The following is a 23718-nucleotide window of genomic DNA, read 5'->3' on the forward strand; positions in this document are numbered from 1 at the left end:
ACAATGCGATCCTCTTCATATGAAGCCAAAAATACTGTCTTTCTAATGCAGGAAAACATTGAGGCCTTGAGAAAATTAACAGCAGACTCAATGTTTATCTGCTTATTATCAAACGCTGAACAGAGGCAGACTTGGTGGAACCAATTCAGTTAGCAGCATCACTACGAAGTGAGCGAGGCCTCTCTACTGTCTATCTGACTACAGCCAGAACTGTAGTCAGATAGATACACTTGAACACCAACAAAGTAAACGCTTGTTCTATGATCCTTACCCCTGTAAAAACATTCTCAGGACATGTTAGAGACATTTACAAATCCAAGACAAATAAATGTTCTAGCCGTCCACGTGCAACTCTCAAAAAGGAACTAAACAAATTCACTGCCTCTCTGTTTTTACTGCAGCCTGCAGGACCCATGTTTTGCAGCTACATAAATCATCATCTCCTGTTCGCCATGTTGTTTGATCAGCATGGCTGATTCTGAGGGGGAAGGAGGGCCCGGGGGATAAGATACACATGTTTTTACTGTCTGAGAATGCACTAAGCACAACACAAAAACATCAGTTCACTGAACCGTGGACTTACTGACACATGCCATAACAACAAAAGACTACACTTAGAACAGAATGTGCTATTTAGAACCTTAAAGAGTTCTTCGGCTATCCTCATAGGAGAACACTTTGAATAACCCATTTTGGTTGCAGGTAGAACACTTTCGGTTCCAGGTAGAAAGAACCCTTTCCACAGAGGGTTCTACACAGAACCTAAAAGGGTTCTAACTTGAACCAAAAAGGGTTCTCCTATGGGGACAGCCGAATAACCTATTAGGAACCCTTTTTTTCTAAGAGTGTACACGTCTAGAGGTGACGTGACTGTTCTCACCTGTCCTGGAGTCTCTTGGGGGAGCTCCCGTCCTTTGTCAGATTTCGCGTCATGTTGGGTGCTGGGGTGGTGGGCAGCAGGGGTGGTGACTCCTCAGAGGCACTGCCAGGAGGTAGTCCGTTGCTTGGCGACGTGCCCTTGTGGTTGCGGTTGGCGTCGTACTCAAAGGTGCGCTTAGGTTTGGGCAGGGGGTTGACTGGCATGCCCTCCGGGGTCTGTTGACAGGGGGGCTCTGGGCTCTCGGTCTCTGACCGGGTTGAGCTCACACTGAACCTCTGTCTGGAGAGTTTATCAGAGGCCAGCAGGGCGTCTGGTTCTGTGACCACGGAACATATACTGCTGCGTTTACTGGTGCCTCTACTGTCCAAGTCCTCGACCCCACCTATCGTAAAACACTTCTGTCTCGTTTTGTCTGGTGCATAGCAGTTACTAAGATACCGCGGTGGCTGGCTGGGGCTCTCCTTCAGCACCTTCTCAATCTTTTGTATCCGATTGAGTACAGCAGACGTTTCCTTCCGAGCAGACAGGGAGCTCAGGAATAACGCAGAGGAGTCTGTCTTTCCTGGTCTCTTATGGAAGCGGCCCAGGCACTCCCTGTCTGAGGCTGCCTCCTCTTCCTCCGTCTCTGGGTAGGAGCACTCGGAGAAAGCTGTACTCATCCTCCGGATGCTCTTGAAGTCAAAGGTCTTCTCACTGCAAGGTGAGGGGAGGAGGCTGGGGCAGCCCTCGCTGCCGCCAACACGCTCACCTACAGGCCTCTTCTCCAGACACAGGCTCATCCTAGGCAGAGCCACCCTCCTGCACTCCCATTCTGAGATCTTCTTACGGATGGCCACAGAGGATGCCCCTGACACGGGGCGGCTGAGAGAGAGGGTGCGCTTGTGACTGTGGTTGGATGAAGGTCCCAGGGAGAGGGTGCTCCAGCTCAGGGGACCACCACTCAGTCCACCCCCCCCAGGAAGGTCCTCCTGTTTCTGGTTCTCTTTCTGCTCCACCTGGCCCCCCTGGGCCTCCTGACCCACCTGAGCCCCACCAGAGGGCTTGTAGATGGAGAGCTTGTTGTCCAGGCAGCTAATGCTCTTGGACTTGGTAAGTCGGCTCTGGGACGGTAAGTCACAGGAGAGGGAGGCTCCGCTGCAGAGGCTAGCGGTCTTGCTGCTCCAGCCGGCCCGGCCCAAGAGTCTGCCGTCTGTTTTGACGTATCTGACGTGCTGCCTGTTGTCTTCGCTGTCGCTGAGCGGGGCGTGGCACCGCCCCTGTGTGGCAGAAAGAATGGGGGGTGGGGACGCAGACTGGCACCTGGAACGAGAGTAAGGGGGGGGGGGGGGGGGGACAGAAACATCATGATACCATTCCTTACAACATTACTTTATTTGCTCCCAAATACAAAAATAATAATTCAGCTCACTAAACAGCTCAGAAGAGTCTGGCGCTGAGAGCTGCTGTGAATTCCTCTCAAAGCTGTTGACTGCACATTGAGAGAAACTAGGAGTGGAATACCAGTGGTTACCTCAGGTGTGTTCAGCTTACCAGTGGAAGATTAATCATAGCAGCTAAAGTTTACAGAGCAACAGAAGGGGAAAAAACTCTCTCTTTAGAGAAGAAAGAAAAGAAAGGAAAACCCTTCAATGCCAGAATGTATTTCTAAGATAATAGGCAACATGAAAACTTTGACCACTCATGTAAAATAACCGATGGAAAATACCCAGTAATGTGACATAACTTTGGCAGTATGGGATCCCTGTTCGACGCCAAAGCAAATACATATCTACAGTAAAAATGCATGTGTGGATTTTTCCACATAATTAAAATGATTTGGGTAGAATGTATGTAGACGCCACACACAAAGCCATGGGAATACACCACGCTGAGAGACAGATGAGACGCTCTTAGGTCTTACCTTCATCAGCAGTTTACCACACTAGTCCTGGGAGAGTTGTCTGTGTTCCCTGATGCTAACAGCTAACAGCCTCACAGAGTGGACACCGGCCCGGCCCCTGGCTCATTATAGACTGGTCCATTGTTCACCTCACACCGCCACTAACGCTACGTTGCTGCTGCTCAATGCTGAAAAATGTGGATAAAACACCCTGCTGCTGACCTCATTTGGGTTTTTCACAGAGAGAAACACACTCTTTCTCACCCATCTCTGACTCTTCCATTTCTACCCCACTCAGAAGGCTTTGGGAAGATTCTGGACTTGGCTCCTGACTGAGGCTTGCAAAACCCAAGGCGGTGGTGGGGATCTGATGTCACAGCTAGCAACAAAGTGTGAGCTGAGCTGAGCTGGGTTGGGCTGGGAGGAAGTGATGGCTGTGATCCGAGGTGCAGGTTGGGACAGATCTCTTCACACCTCTGGGCTCTGTCTTTCACACGGGGGTGGGGACTACTGGGGAGAGAGCTGTACAGCACCTGATCACCTGCAGGCCAGAGTCAAACTGTCTGACTCACTGTGTCAGCGACCTAACTCCTCCTCAAATCAAATCACATTTTATTGGTCACATACACATGGTTAGCAGATGTTATTAACGCGAGTGTTGGCGAAATGCTTGTGCTTCTAATTCTGACCGTGCAGTAATATCTAAGAAGTAATCTAACAATTTCACAAGAACTAACTTATATACACAAGTGTAAAGGAATTAATACGAATATGTACATATAAATACATGGATGAGTGATGGCCGTGCAGCATAGGCAAGATGCAGTAGATGGTATAGAATACAGTATATACATATGAGATGAGTAATGTAGGGTATGTAAACATTATATAAAGTGGCATTGTTTAAAGTGACAGGTGATACATTTATTACATCCAATTTTTTATTATTAAAGTGGCTAGAGATGAGTCAGTATGTTGGCAGCAGCCACTCAAAGTTAGTGATGGCTGTTTAACAGTCTGATGGCCTTGAGATAGAAGCTGTTTTTCAGTCTCTCGGTCCCAGCTTTGATGCACCTGTACTGACCTCGCCTTCTGGATGGTAGTGGGGTGAACAGGTAGTGGTTCGGGTGGTTGTTGCCCTTGATGATATTTTTGGCCTTCCTGTGACATCGGGTGGTGTATGTGTCCTGGAGGGCAGGTAGTTTGCCCCCGGTGATGTGTTGTGCAGACCTCACTACCCACTGGAGAGCCTTACGGTTGTGGGCGGAGCAGTTGCCGTACCAGGCAGTGATACAGCCCGACAGGATGCTCTCGATTGTGCATCTGTAAAAGTTTGTGAGTGTTTTTGGTGACAATCCACATTTCTTCAGCCTCCTGAGGTTGAAGAGGCACTGCTGCGCCTTCTTCACCACTCTGTCTGTGTGGGTGGACCATTTCAGTTTGTCAGTGATGTGTACGCCCAGGAAATTAAAACTTTCCACCTTCTCCACTGCTGTCCCTTTGATGTGGATGGGGGGTGCTCCCTCTGCTGTTTCCTGAAGTCCACGATCATCTCCATTGTTTTGCTGACGTTGAGTGTGAGGTTATTTTCCTGACACCACACTCCGAGATGGCCCTCACCTCCTCCCTGTAGGCCGTCTCGTCGTTGTTGGTAATCAAGCCTACCACTGTAGTGTCGTCTGCAAACTTGATGATTCCTGACAAATTGATGATTCCTGACAAACTGCTATGTCCAAGTGACCTGCCTCCTCAAACAATCCAAATTGTACATTCTAAATTCTAAACAAGCATTACGGGTTTAAATCCAGTAGAGTTGACAGAACACACCTATACTTAGGCCCCTACAGTCTGTTTGGAAAGCAGGAAAGGTTTTGTCATTATAGTAACAGCCCAAAGAAGTGAAGGAATAAGTCTTTCAATTACAGTGCCTTCAGAAAGTATTCATACCCCTTGACTTATTCCACATTTTGTTGTGAATTCCAAATGGATTACATAGATGTTTTTTCTCACCCACAATGACAAAGTGAAAACATGTTTTTAGACATTTTGCAATTTATTGAAATGAAATGCAGAAATGTCTCATTTACATAAGTATTCACACCCCTGAGTCAATATTTTGTAGAAGCACCTTTAGCAGCGATTACAGCTGCGATTACAGCTTAGAGTCTTTCTGGGTGAGTCGCTAAGAGCTTTCCACACTTGGATTGTACAATTGTACAATTCTTTTCAAAATGCTTCAAGCTCTGTCAAATTGGTTGTTGATCATTGCTAGACAACCATTTTGGGGTCTCCCAGTGTCTGATGGAAAGCAGACTAAACCAGGTTTTCCTCTAGGATTTTGCTTGGACTTAAGCTCCATTCCATTTCTTTTTTATCCTGAAAAACTTCCCAGTCCGGAATGATTACAAGCATACCCATAACATGATGCAGCCACCACTATGCTTAAAAATATGGAGAGTGGTACTCAGCAATGTGCTGTATTGGATTTGACCAAAACATAATCCGTATTCAGGGCAAAAAGGTAATTACTTTGCCACATTTTTTGCAGTATTACTTTAGTGCCTTGTTGCAAACAGGATGCATGTTTTGGAATATTTTTATTCTGTACAGGCTTCCTTCTTTTCACGCTGTCAATTAGGTTAGTATTGTGGAGTAACTACAATGTTGTTGATCCATCCTCAGTTTTCTCCTATCACAGCCATTAAACTCTGTAAATGTTTTAAAGTTGGTGAAATCCCTGAGCGGTTTCCTTCCTCTCCGGTAACTGAGTTAGGAAGGAAGGACGCCTGTATCTTTGTAGTGACTGGGTGTATTGATACAACATCCAAAGTCCAATTAAAAACTTTACCATGCGCAAAGGAATATTCAGTGTCTGCTGTTTTTATTTGTACCCATGCACCAATAGGTGCCCTTATTTTGCGAAGCATTGGAAAACCTCCCTGGTCTTTGTGGTTGAATCTGTTTGAAATTCACTGCTCGACTGAGGGACCTTACAGATAATTGTATGTGTGGGGTACAGAGATGAGAGTCATTAAAAATTTATGTTAAACACTATTATTGCAGACAGAGTGAGTCCATGCAACTTAAGTGCATTTTTACTCCTGAACTTATTTAAGCTTGCCATAACAAAGGGGTTGAATACTTATTGACTCAAGACATTTCAGCTTTTCATTTTTAAATCATTTGTAAACATTTCTGAAAAGATAATTCCACTTTGACATTATGGGGTATTGTGTGTAGGCCAGTGACAACAAATCTCAATTTAATCCATTTTAAATTCAGGCTGTAACACAACAAAATGTGAAAAAAGTCCAGAAGTGTGAATACTTTCTGAAGGCAGTGTATGATACTTGTCATGACCGTCGCTTAAATAACGTGACCAAGGCACAGCGTGAGTAGAGTTCCACATTTTATTGCTCGTGAAACTTCTAAAAAAAAGACAAAGATATAACGATCGTGCAAACCATAGCGCACAAAGGCACTTACACAAAACAATAGCCCACATCGCAGGTGGGAAAAGAGACACACTAAGTATGATCCCCAATTAGAGGTAATGATTATTAGCTGCCTCTAATTGGGAACCATACACATACACCAACATAGAAATAAACTCACTAGAAATCCCCCTAGTCACGCCCTGACCTAAAACACCATAGAGAACCCCGAGGGCTCTCTATGGTCAGGGTGTGACAATACTCCACTAAAATGACTCCTGGTAAGTGAGTTAACCAGTGGAACTTGACAGATTAACCCATACCATCAATCAGCATGTAGGAACAATGCCATAGGGATGTACAGTATGTATGAGAACCAGATCACTACAGATTAGCTCTGAGGGACTACTGTATCTAACTTCTCCAGTTGAAACTGCTTGGTTTCTCATAATGAGGTAGAGGGGAGTGAAACTGGCCCCACATGCCTGGTTTGGACCTGGGGGTTGGACTCAGGGTTCACTCTCATTAAACCCAGTCCAGAGGCTGGACTCATAGTTTCAGTTTCCTGGACACGGTTTAAGCCTAGTCCAGGACCATAATGAGCAGTGTCCTGGATGAAGCTATTCATACATCATCGTTTTGCAGAATAGTGCTAGCTAGATCACGTTCCAGTTGACTGTGGTAAAAGTCCAAAGTTATGTCCAATTATCCAGTGTGTCTAAAACAGAAACATATGCGATATGGTTTCAAGGGAAAGCAAATGGATAAAGACCAAACAAGGGTGAAAATAGCAAGAGGACGGTTGACTTTAAGTAACCAACATTCTCAAGGTTGAACCCCATTGATCAGTTCTGTAATTAATGTACCTTTAGTTTTGATTTGCCACATTAATTTGTAAGAATATATCTAGAAAGCATTTTGATGAGGCAATGTTCAACAATAAGCTTCTGCTGGGGAAACATTATTGCTAATGGCCTTTAAATCAAACTGTATGGTATATATCCACAGTATTGCTCCAAATGCACATTATATACTGAACAAAAATCTAAACGCATCATGTAAAGTGTTGGTCCCATGTTTCATGAGCATAAATAAAAGATCCCAGAAATCTTCCATACCCACAAAAAGCTTATTTCGCTCACATTTTGTGTACAAATTTGTTTACATCCCTGTTAGTGAGCATTTCTACTTTGCCAATTTAATCCATCCACCTGACAGGTGTAGTATATCAAGAAGCTGATTAAACAGCATGATCATTCCACAGGTGCACCTTGTGCTGGGGACAATAAAAGGCCACTCTAAAATGTGCAGTTTTGTCACACAACACAATGCCACAGATGTTTTGAAGGAGCATGCATTTGGCATGCTAACTGCAGGAATGTCCACAAGAGCTGTTGCCAGATAATGTAATGTTAATTTCTCTACCATAAGCCACCTCCAAACTCATTTTAGAGAATTTGGTGGTAAGTCCAACCAACCTCACAACTGCAGACCACGTGCAACCATGCCAGCCCAGGACCTCCGCATCCGAATCCACAGAAAAACACAACCCAGTTCAGAAATACTGACTTATAAACCACTATGAGATGGAATCAAATGTGAGTGACTGTGCATATCAATAAACACTGTAAGGTGTATAAATGTGACATATGCTTATGACAGTCCCACTGCAATGTATGGTGCAATGATGTCTTACAACAAAGAGTCCTACCAGACCGTTGTATGGCAGTGCAAATTCAGTGTCCTCCAAGGAAAAGGAAAAATAACTCTTCACATGCAAATCTTCTTACGGATGTCCTGGGTTTGGGCGGCTCGCCATCCTTGGTAGAACTGAATCCATACTCAAAAAACCTGACTTGTTTTACAAACAGGATCACATAATATATATACACCATGAGTACCTTTCATATAAACATTAATATAGCTCTTAGCTTTAATCTCTTACAGGAATAAGAAAATAAAACTTTGTCAAAATGCTTTACACTTTAACTACAGAACCAGTCTCACATGAACTGAACAATAAACTAGCCTGGGCAATGCAAAGGACTTTACACAACTACAGCACCAGGCTCACGTGGACTGAACAATAGACTAGCCTGGGCAAATGGAAAGTACTAGTGCTTACACCTATACACCATTTCTTATAAAGTTATCTAAAACAGAACTGTGTACCAACATGGATATGATAATAGCTAATCACATTTTATAAAAGTATGAAAACTAAAATAGTTTGCCATGCAGGATTAGCATGATCACTAATGTTTGCTATTTCAATTGATCGATAGCTGAGCTAGCCTAAATGTTAACGGCTTGTGCGTATGCTTGGTTCAGTATGAACATGCACAAAATGCTAGCAATAGCTTAGCTAGCATAATCGCTAGCGGCTCGTTCTCCTTATTAAACATAACCAAATCCTGAGGTCAATCTTTCCCTCAACCCCTTCACAGTACGTTCGGATAGATAAGTAAGTGTTAATATCCGTTTTTGTCTTTTTACTTTTTCTCACAACAATTTGAAACTTTGTTTTTCTTCCATAGAATGGCGGTAGCTCTTCACGTTTCGTTCTAGCGCCTTTTCAATATGTTGGAGCCCACTGGTGTAGAACGTGAGGTTAGGAGAGGGACTAAGAGAGAGTATTGAGTTTTGATTGGCTCAAAATAAACTGCTCGTCATGCAGCTTCTGTCAGATGATTTGTAATAGCTGTAAACTTTTAAACATATCACAATATAAGATAATATGATTGGTTACTGGAATCTCACTAGTAACAACTGTCACGCCCTGATCTGTTTCACATGTGCTTGTGATTGTCTCCACCCCCCTCCAGGTGTCGCCCATCTTCCCCATTATCCCATGTATATATATACCTGTGTTCTCTGTTTGTCCGTTGCCAGTTCGTCTTGTTTGTCAAGTCAACTAGCGGTTTTCTCAGCTCCTGCTTTTCCCCAGTCTCTCTTTTTCCTCGCCCCCCTGGTTTTGACCCTTGCTTGTCCTGTCTCTGAGCCCGCCTGCGCTGCCTGACCAGACCCTGGCTGCCATCCTGTGCCTTTGACACTACTCTGGATTATCGACCCCTGTCTGCCTTGACCTGTAATTTGCCTGCCCCTATTGCTGTAATAAACATTGTTACGTCAACACAGTCTACATTTGGGTCTTACCTGAAACGTGATAACAATAAGTATTCAACATTAGTTGACCTGCGTTACACCTGGTTCCCAAGTGGGTGGGCCTATGCCCTCCCAGGCCCAACCATGGCTGCGCTCCTGCCCATAGATGAAATCCATAGACTAGGACCTAAAAATATATATTTAAATTGACTGATTTCCTTATATGAACTGTAACTCAGTAAAATAGTTGATTGTTGCATGTTGTGTTTATATTTTAGTTTAGTCTAAATTCAGTCTGGTTCTTGTTTGACCTATCAGCAGCCATAACATTCTGTGATAGTCAAAACTGCCCCAGTGTAAAATCACTGTAGATGTATTTCAAATAGCAACAGACCCTGTGTAATATATCGATTCAAACACCCCATATCCAGCCATCAGACCATTATACCCAAATGTAAGTTGAATCAGCCAGTAGAATAACAGCGCACGTTCAAAAATACCCCCTTAGGCACGGCTTGGCCAAGATTACTCCAGGAGTCATTAAAAGCTGGTTTGACTGCAGTATTAAGCCCCTTCACACAAAAGGAAAACATCAAGTGCAGAATTGTCCAGTACGGATAGCTGCGTTGTGGTTGGGGTCTGTGGGGGTGTTCTGGTGGTCAGGACTGGGCCAGTTAAAACAAGCCTGGCTCTGGCTCTGGGCAGCTTCAACTGTGGTGGCCACACATGTATTGAGCTGGGTGCCAGTTAGGGCCTGGGTCCTGGACCCACTGTCCTCCAGCCAGGGCACATCATATCAACCACAGGTCACTTCCTGTTCTGTTGATAGACCGGGCCACAACAGGAGGGCTTCCAGTTACCCAAATAAATAGATAGATTTTCAAAAAGAAAAAAAGAGAGAAGCCATTAACATCCGCTCCATTTCACTTTGAGCTTCACCCTCAAGACACACACCCTCTTCCTCTCATAAATGTGTTTTATTTCATTTCCTTTTACCTTTTTATAGATTTATATCCAGCTTTCCAGTGACTTAATTTATTTTCTCAGCAATAATATTTTCTATTAAAAGAAGTGCCCATCAAAGCCCTGCTGCACCCCTCCCAGATCTTATGTGAAGTTGTCTTCGCAGAATTCTTTCCTGCCAAGTGATTACCGACAGAATCATTATTTTTTTGGGGGGGGGGGGCAGAGAGACTTGTGGGAAGGTGAGGGCAAGTATATGACGGTGCTCTCTCTGTGCATAAATTACAGTTTCTTCTCTTAAATCATCTTAACGTTGTGCAATTTTTAATAAGTAAAAAACGATAGAAACATCATGAACTGTGTAGAGTGTTGATGGTAACAGAGATAGGGAGTGTTATTGTTTCTAGAGAACTTCTTTATCTCGACTGGGGTCGTTAGATGAGCGATGGGGTACAATTATTAGATTCCAACACTTGATGAGACCTAAGTAGATTATCGGAAGGAGACCAGGGCCAACTACACTCTTAAAAAAAGGGTTACAAAAGGGTCCTTCAGGTGTCCCCATAGGAGAACCCTTTCTGATTCCAGGGAGAACACTTTTTGGTTCCAAATAGAACCCTTTTGGGTTCCATGTAGAACACTCTGTGGAAAGGGTCCTACATGGAACCCAAAAGGATTCTACCTGGAACCAAAAAGGGTTCTCCTATAGGGACAGCAGAATAACAATCTTTTTAGGTTATAGATAGAAAAAAAGGTGCTAAGAGTGTATCTAACTCAGACATGGTGAGGTAACAGAAAAACAACTACTCAGCACAAAATCTATTTCTCTTAAAAAATGTATCTGTCAGTGGTAGTTATGTTTAAACTCCTCACAGGCTATGGTGTTTTCACACTGGGTCAATGTACCAGCCAGGGCTGTAGCTAGCTTCCAATTGGCAGTCTTTCTCAAGGTTATTCACATAAGAGATCCAACTAAAACATGTCAGAGCCATAGCCACTGACTGCTGTGTTATACAAGGACATGTAGCACTTGGTAAACTAACATCCTGACAGACTACACACCAAGTAGCAGATGGTGAAGGCTTGCAGTTGCACCCCTGTGAGTCCGATGTAAGCATTCCATGCCAGTTGATGCCAGTTCCTTAAATCTTCACTCTAAGCCTAGTTTCAGTGGACACAGTGTGTGTATATAGTGTTGAAGGGAAAGACTGATCACAAAACAGAACAGTCTATCGCCAGCACATTCATTACGAGCCCTGTTTGTTGCTCTGTTCCAGGAGGAAGATGTCATCTCTCAACATGGTAACTCAAACAAGTTTATAGTTGAATGGGGCCCTATTCCAGAATGTAGAGGATGGCTTACAAAAGCAGATACTAAACTCAGCAAAAAAAGAAACGTCCCTTTTTCAGGACCATGTCTTTCAAAGATAATTTGTAAAAATCCAAATAACTTCACAGATCTTCATTGTAAAGTGTTTAAACACTGTTTCCCATGCGTGTTCAATGAACCATAAACAATTAATGGACATGCACCTGTGGAACAGTCGTTAAGACACTAACAGCTTACAGACGGTAGGCAATTAAGGTCACTGTTATGAAAATTTAGGACACTAAAGAGGCCTTTCTACTGACTCTGAAAAACACCAAAAGAAAGATGCACAGGGTCCCTGCTCATCTGCATGAACATGCTTTAGGCATGCTGCAAGGAGGCATGAGGACTGTACATGTGGCCAGGGCAATAAATTGCAATGTCCATACTGTGAGATGCCTAAGACAGCGCTACAGGGAGACAGGACAGACAGCTGATCATCTTCGCAGTGGTAGACCACGTGTAACAACACCTGCACAGGAACGGTACATCCGAACATCACACCTGCGGGACAGGTACAGGATGGCAACAACAACTGCCCGAGTTACACCAGGAACGCACCATCAGTGCTCAGACTGTTCGCAATAGGCTGAGAGAGGCTGGACTGAGGGCTTGTAGGCCTGTTGTAAGGCAGGTCCTCACCAGACATCACCGGCAACAACGTCGCCTATGGGCACAAACCCACCGTCGCTGGACCAGACAGGACTGGCAAAAAGTGCTCTTCACTGACAAGTCACGGTTTTGTCTCACCAGGGGTGATGGTCGCAATTCGCGTTTATTGACGAAGGAATGAGCATTACACCGAGGCCTGTACTCTGGAGCCGGATTAATTTGGAGGTGGAGGGTGTCACAGCATCATCGGACTGAGCTTGTTGTCATTGCAGGCAATCTCAACGCTGTGCGTTACAGGGAAGACATCCTCCTCCCTCATGTGGTACCCTTCCTGCAGGCTCATCCTGACATGCCCCTCCAACACGACAATGCCACCAGCCATACGGCTCGTTCTGTGCATGATTTCCTGCAAGACAGGAATGTCAGTGTTCTGCCATGGCCAGCGAAGAGCCCGGATCTCAGTCCCATTGAGCACGTCTGGGACCTGTTGGATCGGAGGGTGAAGGCTAGGGCCATTCCCCCAAAAAATGTCCAGGAACTTGCAGGTGCCTTGGTGGAAGAGTGGGGTAACATTTCACAGCAAGAACTGGCAAATCTGGTGCAGTCTATGAGGAGGAGATGCACTGCAGTACTTAATGCAGCTGGTGGCCACACCAGATACTGACTATTACTTTTGATTTTAACCCCCCCCCCCCCTTTTTTCAGGGACACATTATTCCATTTATGTTAGTCACATGTCTGTGGAACTTGTTCGGTTTATGTCTCAGTTGTTGAATCTTGTTATGTTCATACAAACATTTACACATGTTAAGTTTGCTGAAAATAAACGCAGTTGACAGTGAGAGGGCGTTTCTTTTTTTGCTGAGTTTACTAGTTCTATCCCTGTAGCTCTAGCGAAAAGGCAGACAGAATACAATCAGTACGTCCTTATTAATAATTGCGTAAAGCTAACTGTGGGTTGATGAGCCATGACACCTACTGTATGCAGTGTATCACTCAACACAGACAGAGTGGGATCCCACGGTACAGATTTACAAAAATAGCTTTACTACCTGAAGAAAATGTCCTGGCTCAGGCAATAAAGGATATGAGAACCTGCACTGGTTATTACTGACATCATAGCGCATGTTGAGGGCAATCCCCTTTCCTTCCACCCTCTCCCTCCACCCTGTCACTCCCCTAGAGGCTGGTGGTGATGTCACTGACCTGTCGGGGATGTCCCGGGGCACATTAGCCCCTCTTGCTCGGGGTGCAGCCTTGGAACTTTTGTTGGCAGTCATCGTCACCCTCGGACCGCCCACACGCCTGATAGACAGACAGGATACAACACATGAAACTCCCCAGCCGTAACATGGACAATACATCAGCATCCAACAGACTGAAGTCTTTGTGATTGTTTGGGTGAGGGTATACTTGTAGCCATGTACATGTTGTTTATAAATCACAACAATTCATTGCTTACTGTTAATAAACTGCAGTAATAAGAAAATGTGTTATGTGAAATAAAGGGTTATCCAAAACACTCACACTTGAATTTGAGACCTTGAGAGTATAAGTGGGTCAATGTGCTCTGTGCATATTTGGACAAAACCATGACAAATATGGAGCTTAATCTCAGCCATGGGAGTGCCATATCAGATATCAGATGGATGACTTCACTGGATTCCTAACAGTGTGAGTAAACACCAGAGCATAAAGTACAACAACCAAGGAGAGAAAGGGCTGTGCTGTGTGAGGGACTCATCTATGCTCTAGGCTCTGCTCTGTTAATCCAGCACCTCCCTCTCTCTCTTCTCATACAAATTAATGGAAATACAGTAATCATGAGGTCACAGCTCCAAACGAGAATGGTCCCTGAAGTCTCACAACAGAAGACAAATGTCTTCGGTTGCCACAGAAACGGCAGAAATATTTCTGAATCATTCAAGCCAGTTGGACAGGAGATCTGGGCTTGTTTAAAAGAAACCTTCAATCTCACTCCATTGTTTCCCCATCAATTTAGAGCACAAAACTTTAAAAGGTAGAATTAAAGAAATTACAGAGCACGGTCTCTAGATTGTAATTACGGTGCACCCTTAAAATCGCTGTTTGAGATTGAAGTGGGCAAGAATAGCCAGTAATTGCAAACAAAGCACAGAGCCAACTAAAGAGGGGAGACACTCCATCCCCTTCTGATTGGAATGTGTGTTTTTATCCGTCTCTGCTTGACTAGAGCAGCCAAGACTAACAGACTTGCTCTCTTCCCATGAACGTGTTCACCTAGAGGGCTAGAAAAAAAAGCCTAGCTGTGTTTTTATTGCAGACTTTAGTTTGAGGCTTGTAATTTGTGTGCTGCTGAGGCTCTAAGGACTCAGGCTAAACATGGATCTGATTGACATGATGACAACATCGCCTGCGTTACGTGCGCGAGCGTTGCAAAATACATTTACACATACAGTTGAAGTCGGAAGTTTACATACACCTTAGCCAAATACATTTAAACTCAGTTTTTCACAATTCCTGACATTTAATACTAGTAAAAATTCCCTGTCTGATTGACATGATGACAACATCGCCTGCGTTACGTGCGCGAGCGTTGCAAAATACATTTACACATACAGTTGAAGTCGGAAGTTTACATACACCTTAGCCAAATACATTTAAACTCAGTTTTTCACAATTCCTGACATTTAATACTAGTAAAAATTCCCTGTCTTAGGTCAGTTAGGATCACCACGTTATTTTAAATAATGTGAAATGTCAGAATAGTAGTACAGAGAATTATTTATTTAAGCTTTTATTTCTTTCATCACATTCCCAGTGGGTTAGAAGTTTACATACACTCACTTAGTATTTGGTAACATTGCCTTTAAATTGTTTAACTTGGGTCAAACATTTCGGGTAGCCTTCCACAAGCTTCCCACAATAAGTTGGGTGAATTTTGACCCATTCCTCCTGACAGAGCTGGTGTAACTGAGTCAGGTTTGTAGGCCTCCTTGCTCGCACACGCTTTTTCAGTTCTGCCCACAAATGTTCTATAGGATTGAGGTCAGGGCTTTGTGATGGCCACTCCAATACCTTGACTTTGTTGTCCTTAAGCCATTTTGCCACAACTTTGGAAGTATGCTTGGGGTCATTGTCCATTTGGAAGACCCATTTGCGACCAAGCTTTAACTTCCTGACTGATGTCTTGAGATGTTGCTTCAATATATCCACATAGTTTTCCTTTCTCATGATGCCATCTATTTTGTGAAGTGCACCAGTCCCTCCTGCAGCAAAGCAACCCACACATGATGCTGCCACCCCCGTGCTTCACGGTTGGGATGGTGTTCTTCGGCTCGCAAGCCTCCCCCTTTTTCCTACAAACATAGTGATGGTCTTTATTGCCAAACAGTTCTATTTTTGTTTCAACAGACCAGATGACATTTCTCCAAAAAGTATGATCTTTGTCCCTATGTGCAGTTGCAAACCTTTTTTATGGCGGTTTTGGAGCAGTGGCTTCTTCCTTGCTGAGCGGCCTTTCAGGTTATGTCAATATAGATGATTTTGTACCCGTTTCCTCCAGCATCTTCACAAGGTCCTTTGCTGTTGCTCTGGGATTGATTTGCACTTTTTGCACCAAAGTACGTTCATCTCTAGGAGACAGAACGCGTCTCCTTCCTGAGCGGTATGACGCCTGCGTGGTCCCATGGTGTTTATACTTGCATACTATTGTTTGTACAGATGAATGTGGTACCTTCAGGCGTTTGGAAATTGCTCCCAAGGATGAGTCAGACTTGTGGAGGTCTACAATTTATTTTGATATTCCCATGTCAAGCAAAGAGGCACTGAATTTGAAGGTAGGCCTTGAAATACATCCACAGATACACCTCCAATTGACTCAAATGATGTAAATTAGCCTACCAGAAGCTTCTAAAGCCATGACATCATTTTCTGGAATTTTCCAAGCTGTTTATAGGTAAGTTAACTTACTGTATGTAAACTTCTGACCCACTGGAATTGTGATACAGTGAATTATAAGTGAAATAATCTGTCTGTAAACAATTGTTGGAAAAATTACTTGTGTCATGCACAAAATAGATGTCCTAACCGACTTGCCAAAACTATATTTTGTTAACAAGAAATTTGTGGAGTGGTTGAAAAATGAGTTTTAATGACTACAACCTAAGTGTATGTAAACTTCTGACTTCAACTGTGCATGTTATTCAATCATTACATTCAAACTGCTCGTGTGCTTCAACGAGCGTCTGCGTAGCCAGGCGCTAAAATAGAACTCCCATCTCCCCATTGGTTTTTAGGAGCATATACCCACGTGGGTGAATGAAAGATGAACTGAGGTCCACACTCCATTCGAGTTGGTGGTGTTAATGTGTAACCGATGTGAAATGGCTAGTTAGTTAGCGGTGGTGCGCGATAATAGCGTTTCAATTGGTGACGTCACTCGCTCTGAGACTTGAAGTAGGGTGTCCCCTTGTGGCGCGATGGGTAACGATGCTTCGTGGGGTGTCAGTTGTTGATGTGTGCAAGGGTCCCTGGTTCGAGCCCGGGTTGGGGCGAAGAGAGGGATGGAACCTACACTGTTACAAATGCACCTTAAAGTTGGTTGCCAACCCCCATATAAAGTCCACAGAAAAAGAAGACTGAAGGAGGAGAGATTACTAGAAACTAACCATGTTTCCCCTTTCATCTGTGGATTAATTGTCAGAGTAGAGACTCAAAATGGGTCAAAATTCTGCAAAGATCCAGAAAAAAAGGACTAGTGCATTTCAGGTAAAATAAAAACCCAATGTTTGTATCCCATGACAAATTAGCTAGCAACATCAAGCTAGCGAGCTAAATGTCCATGAATGTTTCATGTGTTTCGACCTGTCCCCAAATTAATATAGTTGGTTCAAGGTTCATGTTGATATTTCAACCTGACATTTCGATGGCGGACGCACGCGCATGCTTGGTCTAGTCGGCATGTGAGCCAAACGGGCCATCACATTTACTGATCAACATTATATTCAATCAAAGGGTATTGACTTACAGTCTTGCATATTTCTCTGCCTGATAATGGAGTTCATATCATTATCATAATTTCACCAAAACATGTTTATTATATATTCATGTATTATTGTGTTGAAATGGATGTTCAGATCAAATGTGTGATTTCTTCAACGCTTCTCTCTATAACGTCACAAATTCTGTGGTGTCCATGACATCGCAGACATCAGCACCCAGAGGAACCCGTGTTACTAACCTGTGATCACGTGTGGCTCAGTTAGTAGAGCATGGTGCTTGTAACGCTGGGGTTGGGAGTTTAATTCCCACAGGGGACCAGTACCAAAAAAGTAAGAAAATGTGTGCACTCCCTACTGCAAGTCTCTCTGGATAAGAGCGTCTGCTAAATGACGTAAATGAACACCCTGTCATTTCACCATAAACAGTCCCTGGATGCCCACATGTCCCTCGCAGTTTCCTCCCTTCAAATGCCACACTCATCTAAAATACAGTCTCAGCACTGAAACAACCCCTCTTCCAAAGTGTTTTGGTTTCTATGGAGGTCAGTAGAAAACCCAGAGAGATCAGAGGTGGATAGGAGGGAGGGTGCTGGGCTCTGGTCAGAAGCTGTTTGTTTACAGGAAGTAGTTATATGAAGCAGCAGTAGCCCTAGTGGAGCTGAGCTGAGTCCTATAGAGACAGACGAGGAGAGAGACGGCACTGAGCCCTATAGAGACAGATGAGGAGAGAGACGGCACTGGGCCCTATAGAGACAGATGAGGAGAGAGACGGCACTGGGCCCTATAGAGACAGATGAGGAGAGAGACGGCACTGAGCCCTATAGAGACAGATGAGGAGAGAGACGGCACTGAGCCCTATAGAGACAGATGAGGAGAGAGACGGCACTGGGCCCTATAGAGACAGATGAGGAGAGAGACGGCACTGGGCCCTATAGAGACAGATGAGGAGAGAGACGGCACTGAGCCCTATAGAGACAGATGAGGAGAGAGACGGCACTGAGCCCTATAGAGACAGATGAGGAGAGAGACGGCACTGAGCCCTATAGAGACAGATGAGGAGAGACGGCACTGAGCCCTATAGAGACAGATGAGGAGAGAGACGGCACTGAGCCCTATAGAGACAGATGAGGAGAGAGACGGCACTGAGCCCTATAGAGACAGATGAGGAGAGAGACGGCACTGAGCCCTATAGAGACAGATGAGGAGAGAGAAGGCATTCCTGCTGTCATCTATTTCCTGTTTTAGTGGACTGAGAGGACAGAGCATACGTCTTCATTTTGATCCAGCTGCACAAGGAATTGCCAGAATATCCTGATAGATCCTAACAACTGCAGTTGTTTTGGTTCATTTGGATCTTCTGCAGGCAGGGAAAGCCAAGGTATTCAGAATGTGAGCCTTGGAGTACAGTGATGGTGATTAGGCTACACTCAAACACATAGCCATAGGCTCTGGTCTGTATTTATTTCTGTGCACACAACCATAAGTACCCAAAGGTATACTTTGAGTTTTACCTGTACATGCTTTCATTTACTATTGTCATCAATGTCACAACATTAAAAGGCATGTGAGAAAAACAGAACATGAAAGCACATCCGTGGTGACTCCTCAGTGGAGAAAGGGGAGGACCATCATCTTCAGTGAATTTCATAAAAAATAAAAATAGTGAAACATGAAAAAAAAGTTACCCTTTTTAGATAAAACTATACTAAACATATTCACGTCACCAAATAATTGATTAAAACACACTGATTTGCTATGAAGGTCCACAGTTGCCTCAACAGCACTCTGTGGGGTAGCACCATTATGTAGCCGGAGGACAACTAGTTTCCGTCCTCCTCTGGGAACATTGACTGCAATACAAAACCTAGGAGGCTTATGGTTCTCACCCCTTCCATAGACTTACACAGTAATTATGACAACTTCCAGAGGACGTCCTCCAACCTATCAGAGCTCTTGCAGCATGAACTGACATGTTGTTCACCCAATCAAAGGACTAGAGAATAAATCTAGTACTGAAAGCAAAAGCTACAGCTAGCTAGCACTGCAGTGCATAAAATCTGGTGAGTAGTTGACTCAAAGAGAGAGAAAGACAATAGTTTAACAGTTTTGAACAAATCATTTCTTTAAAAATGAATGAGAAGCAAGAGAGAGAGAGAGAGAGAGAGAGAGATTTAGTTGTATTTTTTTTCACTTTCACTTAGCTAGTGAATGCAGCTAGCTAGTTTAGTCTACTCAAGCACCCGGCTCAAACAGAGAGGGATGCTATGTGAGCTAGCTGGCTATGGCTGTCCAACACTGGAACTCTTCCAAGTCAAGATAAGCTTTTGGTTTTATTAATTTATTGCCACCTGGGCCCACAGGTGTAACTGCTAAACTGCTTGCTGACTGTACACTGTACTGCATGATTGTAGTGGGTTTACTAACGCTTTAGTTCTAGTAGCTATGTTGACTATGAGACGTTAACTAATATGGTGACAATGATATAGGCTGTGTGTAGCAGTTAGCGGTTATGATATGAAGGTTTTTTCGCATGGTCACAGACAGCTGATTCTGTAGAAAAACTTTTCTTAAAACTGAAGCAAACGGAACGAAACGGGGAAAAACATATCTGAATTTGTCCAACAGAAACTCTCGTTTGCAACTGTTGGACTAATGATTACACCCTAGATCAGTGAGATGCAAGCAAGAGTGTGCAAGGCAGTATTGAATGTGTCACTATCACCTTGATTACTCACATTTTTTCTCGTTTTTTTCTCTGCTGCAACCTAGACTAGGTTGCAGCAACCTCATGATGGGTATAGAGAAAATGTGAGTATCATGTAGTAGCCTAAACCTAGCTGGGTGAATTGAATATGAATGACAGTTATCCAATATGCTGTAATAGAAATAAGGCCATGTTCATAAAAAATTATAATCCTCCTCCCTCATTTTACACTTCACCGACCACCACTGAAGAACATTAAATATTAGATGAAATTTGGACAGAATATCAGATGTCTGAAAATATTGCTATTTCTTTTAAAAACCTGCTACAGCTTGATGAAATAGGTTTTTTTCATTGACTTATTGAAAGATGCACAGCTGTAAAAATACTGTCGCCTGTGCGTAAAAACACTTTCAATAGTAACATCTGGAAAGCAAATACAGTATGCTTAGAAAAAAGGAGAACTTATCAAGACAGGCATACTGATAAACCACAGCAATTAAAAACACATTTGAAAAGTCTCTCAGCTAATCTTAATGGTTCTATCCAAACAAATGTAGAGTACCCCAGGATTCTTTATAGGCCTAGGTATCAATTTTGTAAGTACTTCAGATCAGTACAGTTCCCAAATATGAGGCTTACTGCCTATACCTACATTGAGTGTACAACACATTAGTAACACCTGCTCTTTCCATGACATAGACTGACCAGGTGAATCCAAGTGAAAGTTATGATCCCTTATTGATGTCACCTGTTAAATCCACTTAAATCACTGTAGATGAAGGGGAGGAGACATGTTAAAAAATTATTTTAAAGCCTTGAGACAATGTATACATGGATTGTAAACTCAGCTTAAAAAGGACCATGTCTTTCAAAGATAATTCGTAAAAATCCAAATAACTTCACAGATCTTCATTGTACAGGGTTTAAACACTGTTTCCCATGCGTGTTCAATGAACCATAAACAATTAATGAACATGCACCTGTGGAACGGTCGTTAAGACACTAACAGCTTACAGACGGTAGGCAATTAAGGTCACAGTTATGAAAATTTAGGACACTAAAGAGGCCTTTCTACTGACTCTGAAAAACACCAAAAGAAAGATGTCCAGTGTCCCTGCTCATCTGCGTGAACGTACCTTAGGCATGCTGCAAGGAGGCATGAGGACTGCACATGTGGCCAGGGCAATGTCCGTACTGTGAGACGCCTAAGACAGTGCTACAGGAAGACAGGACAGACAGCTGATCGTCCTCGCAGTAGCAGACCATGTGTAACAACACCTGCACAGGACCGGAACATCCGAACATCACACCTGCGGGACAGGTACAGGATGGCAACAACAACTGCCCGAGTTACACCAGGAACACACCAGGAACGCACAATCCCTCCAACAGTGCTCAGAATGTCCGCAACAGGCTGAGACTGGCTTGACTGAGGGCTTGTAGGCCTGTTGTAAGGCAGGTCCTCACCAGACATCACCGACAACAACGTCACCTATGGGCACACCCACCGTCGATGGACCAATCCGTCGCTGGATTGGCAAAAAGTGCTCTTCACTGACAAGTCGCAGTTTTGTCTCACGAGGGGTGATGGTCGGATTCACGTTTATCGACAAAGGAATGAGCGTTACACTGAGGCCTGTACTCTGGAGAGGGATCGATTTGGAGGTGGAGGGTCCGTCATGGTTTGGGGCGGGGTGTCACAGCATCATCGGACTGAGCTTGTTCTCATTGCAGGCAATCTCAACGCTGTGCGTTACAGGGAAGACATCCTCCTCCCTCATGTGGTACCCTTCCTGCAGGCTCATCCTGACATGACCCTCCAACACGACAGTGCCACCAGCCATACGGCTCGTTCTGTGCATGATTTCCTGCAAGACAGGAATGTCAGTGTTCTGCCATGGCCAGCGAAGAGCCCGGATCCCAATCCCATTGAGCACGTCTGGGACCTGTTTGATCGGAGGGTGAGGGCTAGGGCCATTCCCCCCAGAAATGTCCGGGAACTTGCAGGTGCCTTAGTGGAAGAGTGGGGTAACATCTCACAGAAAGAACTGGCAAATCTGGTGCAGTCTATGAGGAGGAGATGCACTGCAGTACTTAATGCAGCTGGTGGCCACACCAGATACTGACTGTTACTTTTGATTTTAACCCCCCCCCCCCCTTTGCTCAGGGACACTTTACTCCATTTCTGAAAGTCACATGTCTGTGGAACTTGTTCAGTTTATGTCTCAGTTGTTGAATCTTATGTTCATACAAATATTTACACATGTTAAGTTTGCTGAAAATAAACACAATTGACATGGATGTTTCTTTTTTTGCTGAGTTTATATGTGTGCCATTCAGAGGGTGAATGGGCAGGACAAAAGATTGAAGTGACTTGAACGGGGTATGGTAGGAGGTGGTTTGAGTGTGTCAAGAACTGCAACGCTGCTGGGTTTTTAACGCTCAACCGTTTCAAGTGTGTATCAAGAATGGTCCACCACCCAAAGGACATCCAGCCAACTTGACACAACAGTGGGAAGATTTGTCAAAACGGGCCAGCATCCCCGTGGAACACTTTCAACACCTTGTAGAGTCCATGCCCTGGTGAATTGAGGCTGTTCTTAGGGCATAAAGGGGTGCAAGTCAATATTAGGAAGGTTTTCCTAATGTTTGGTACACTCAGTGTATATGGAACACTTGGTAATTACAAAGAAATGGCAGTGATTGTTAAATAAACAGGCTACTTGTGCAATGCAAGAACAGTAGGCAGGTTTCAGCGTGTAATTACAAAGAAGCCAAGTTGAGGGCAACAAGTGAATTGGTGATTCATAGGAAATTAAGTTCACAAAATTTAAATTACTTTATTTTTTTTAATTACCTTTATTTAGCTAGGCAAGTCAGTTAAGAACAAATTCTTATTTACAATAACGGCCTAGGAACAGTGGGCTAACTGCCTTGTTCAGGGGCAGAACGACAGATTTTTACCTTGTCAGCTCGGGGATTCGATCTAGCAACCTTTCGGTTACTGGCCCAACACTCTAACCCCGAGGCTACCTGCCACCCAAATGCCTACTTAATATGTTGTTACTTCAGTTTTGATTGTTGAGTGTTTTGAGTGTTTGAGTGTTGCACTCTATGTGCAATCAGCCAATATTTACTATGTGGCACCCATGGCTACACGGCCAATATTTACTATGTGGCACCCATGGCTACACGGCCAATATTTACTATGTGGCACCCATGGCTACACGGCCAATATTTACTATGTGGCACCTGTGGCTACACTCATAGAAAAAAATGTGCTATCTAGAACCAAAAACATTTTTTCGGCTGTCCCCATAAGAGAACCCTTTCATTTACACTTTATGAAGAACCCTTTCCACAGAGGGTTCTACATGGAACCCAAAAGAGTTATCCTATGGGGACAGCCAAAGAACCCTTTTGGAACCCTTTTTTCTAAAAGTGTAGTGATATAGGTTATATGCACAACCTACTTCAAAGTTCCCAACAATGGAGAGATTTGGGTCAGAGAAGTCCAAGATGGAGCTTTGGGGAGTAAACAGCAAGGCGTAAACCAGCTGACTTCCTGAGACTGATACCATCTCTTCACATTAAAAAACTAACTATAGGCCTCCCGTTTCGATCCCAGGCTGTGTCACAACTGGCCGTTACCGGGAGCACCATAGGGCGGTGCAGTTGACCCAGCGTCGTTTGGGTTAGGGGAGGGTTTGGCCAGGGGGGCTTTACTTGGCTCATTGCGCTCTAGCGACTCCTTGTGGTGGGCCAGGCACCTGCAGGCTGACTTCAT

At 44.0% G+C, this 23718-nt stretch overlaps 1 protein-coding gene across 3 annotated transcripts in view; it reads right to left on the reverse strand.

The window, feature by feature from the left end:
* LOC115203248 (suppression of tumorigenicity 5 protein-like) overlaps positions 1-23718 on the reverse strand; it is an 82115-nt gene that overhangs the window by 42534 nt on the left and 15863 nt on the right. For all 3 annotated transcript variants that reach the window (XM_029767777.1, XM_029767776.1, XM_029767778.1), the window contains exons 2-3: positions 13449-13547; positions 881-2179 (exon numbers count right to left, since the gene is read on the reverse strand). In XM_029767777.1, coding sequence (XP_029623637.1) covers positions 881-2179; positions 13449-13522 — 1373 coding nt within the window. In that variant the 5' untranslated portion in view covers positions 13523-13547. The remainder of the gene's footprint in view (positions 1-880; positions 2180-13448; positions 13548-23718) is intronic.

The sequence above is a fragment of the Salmo trutta genome, chromosome 12 (genome assembly GCF_901001165.1).
Source record: "Salmo trutta chromosome 12, fSalTru1.1, whole genome shotgun sequence".
NCBI lineage: Eukaryota > Metazoa > Chordata > Actinopteri > Salmoniformes > Salmonidae > Salmo > Salmo trutta.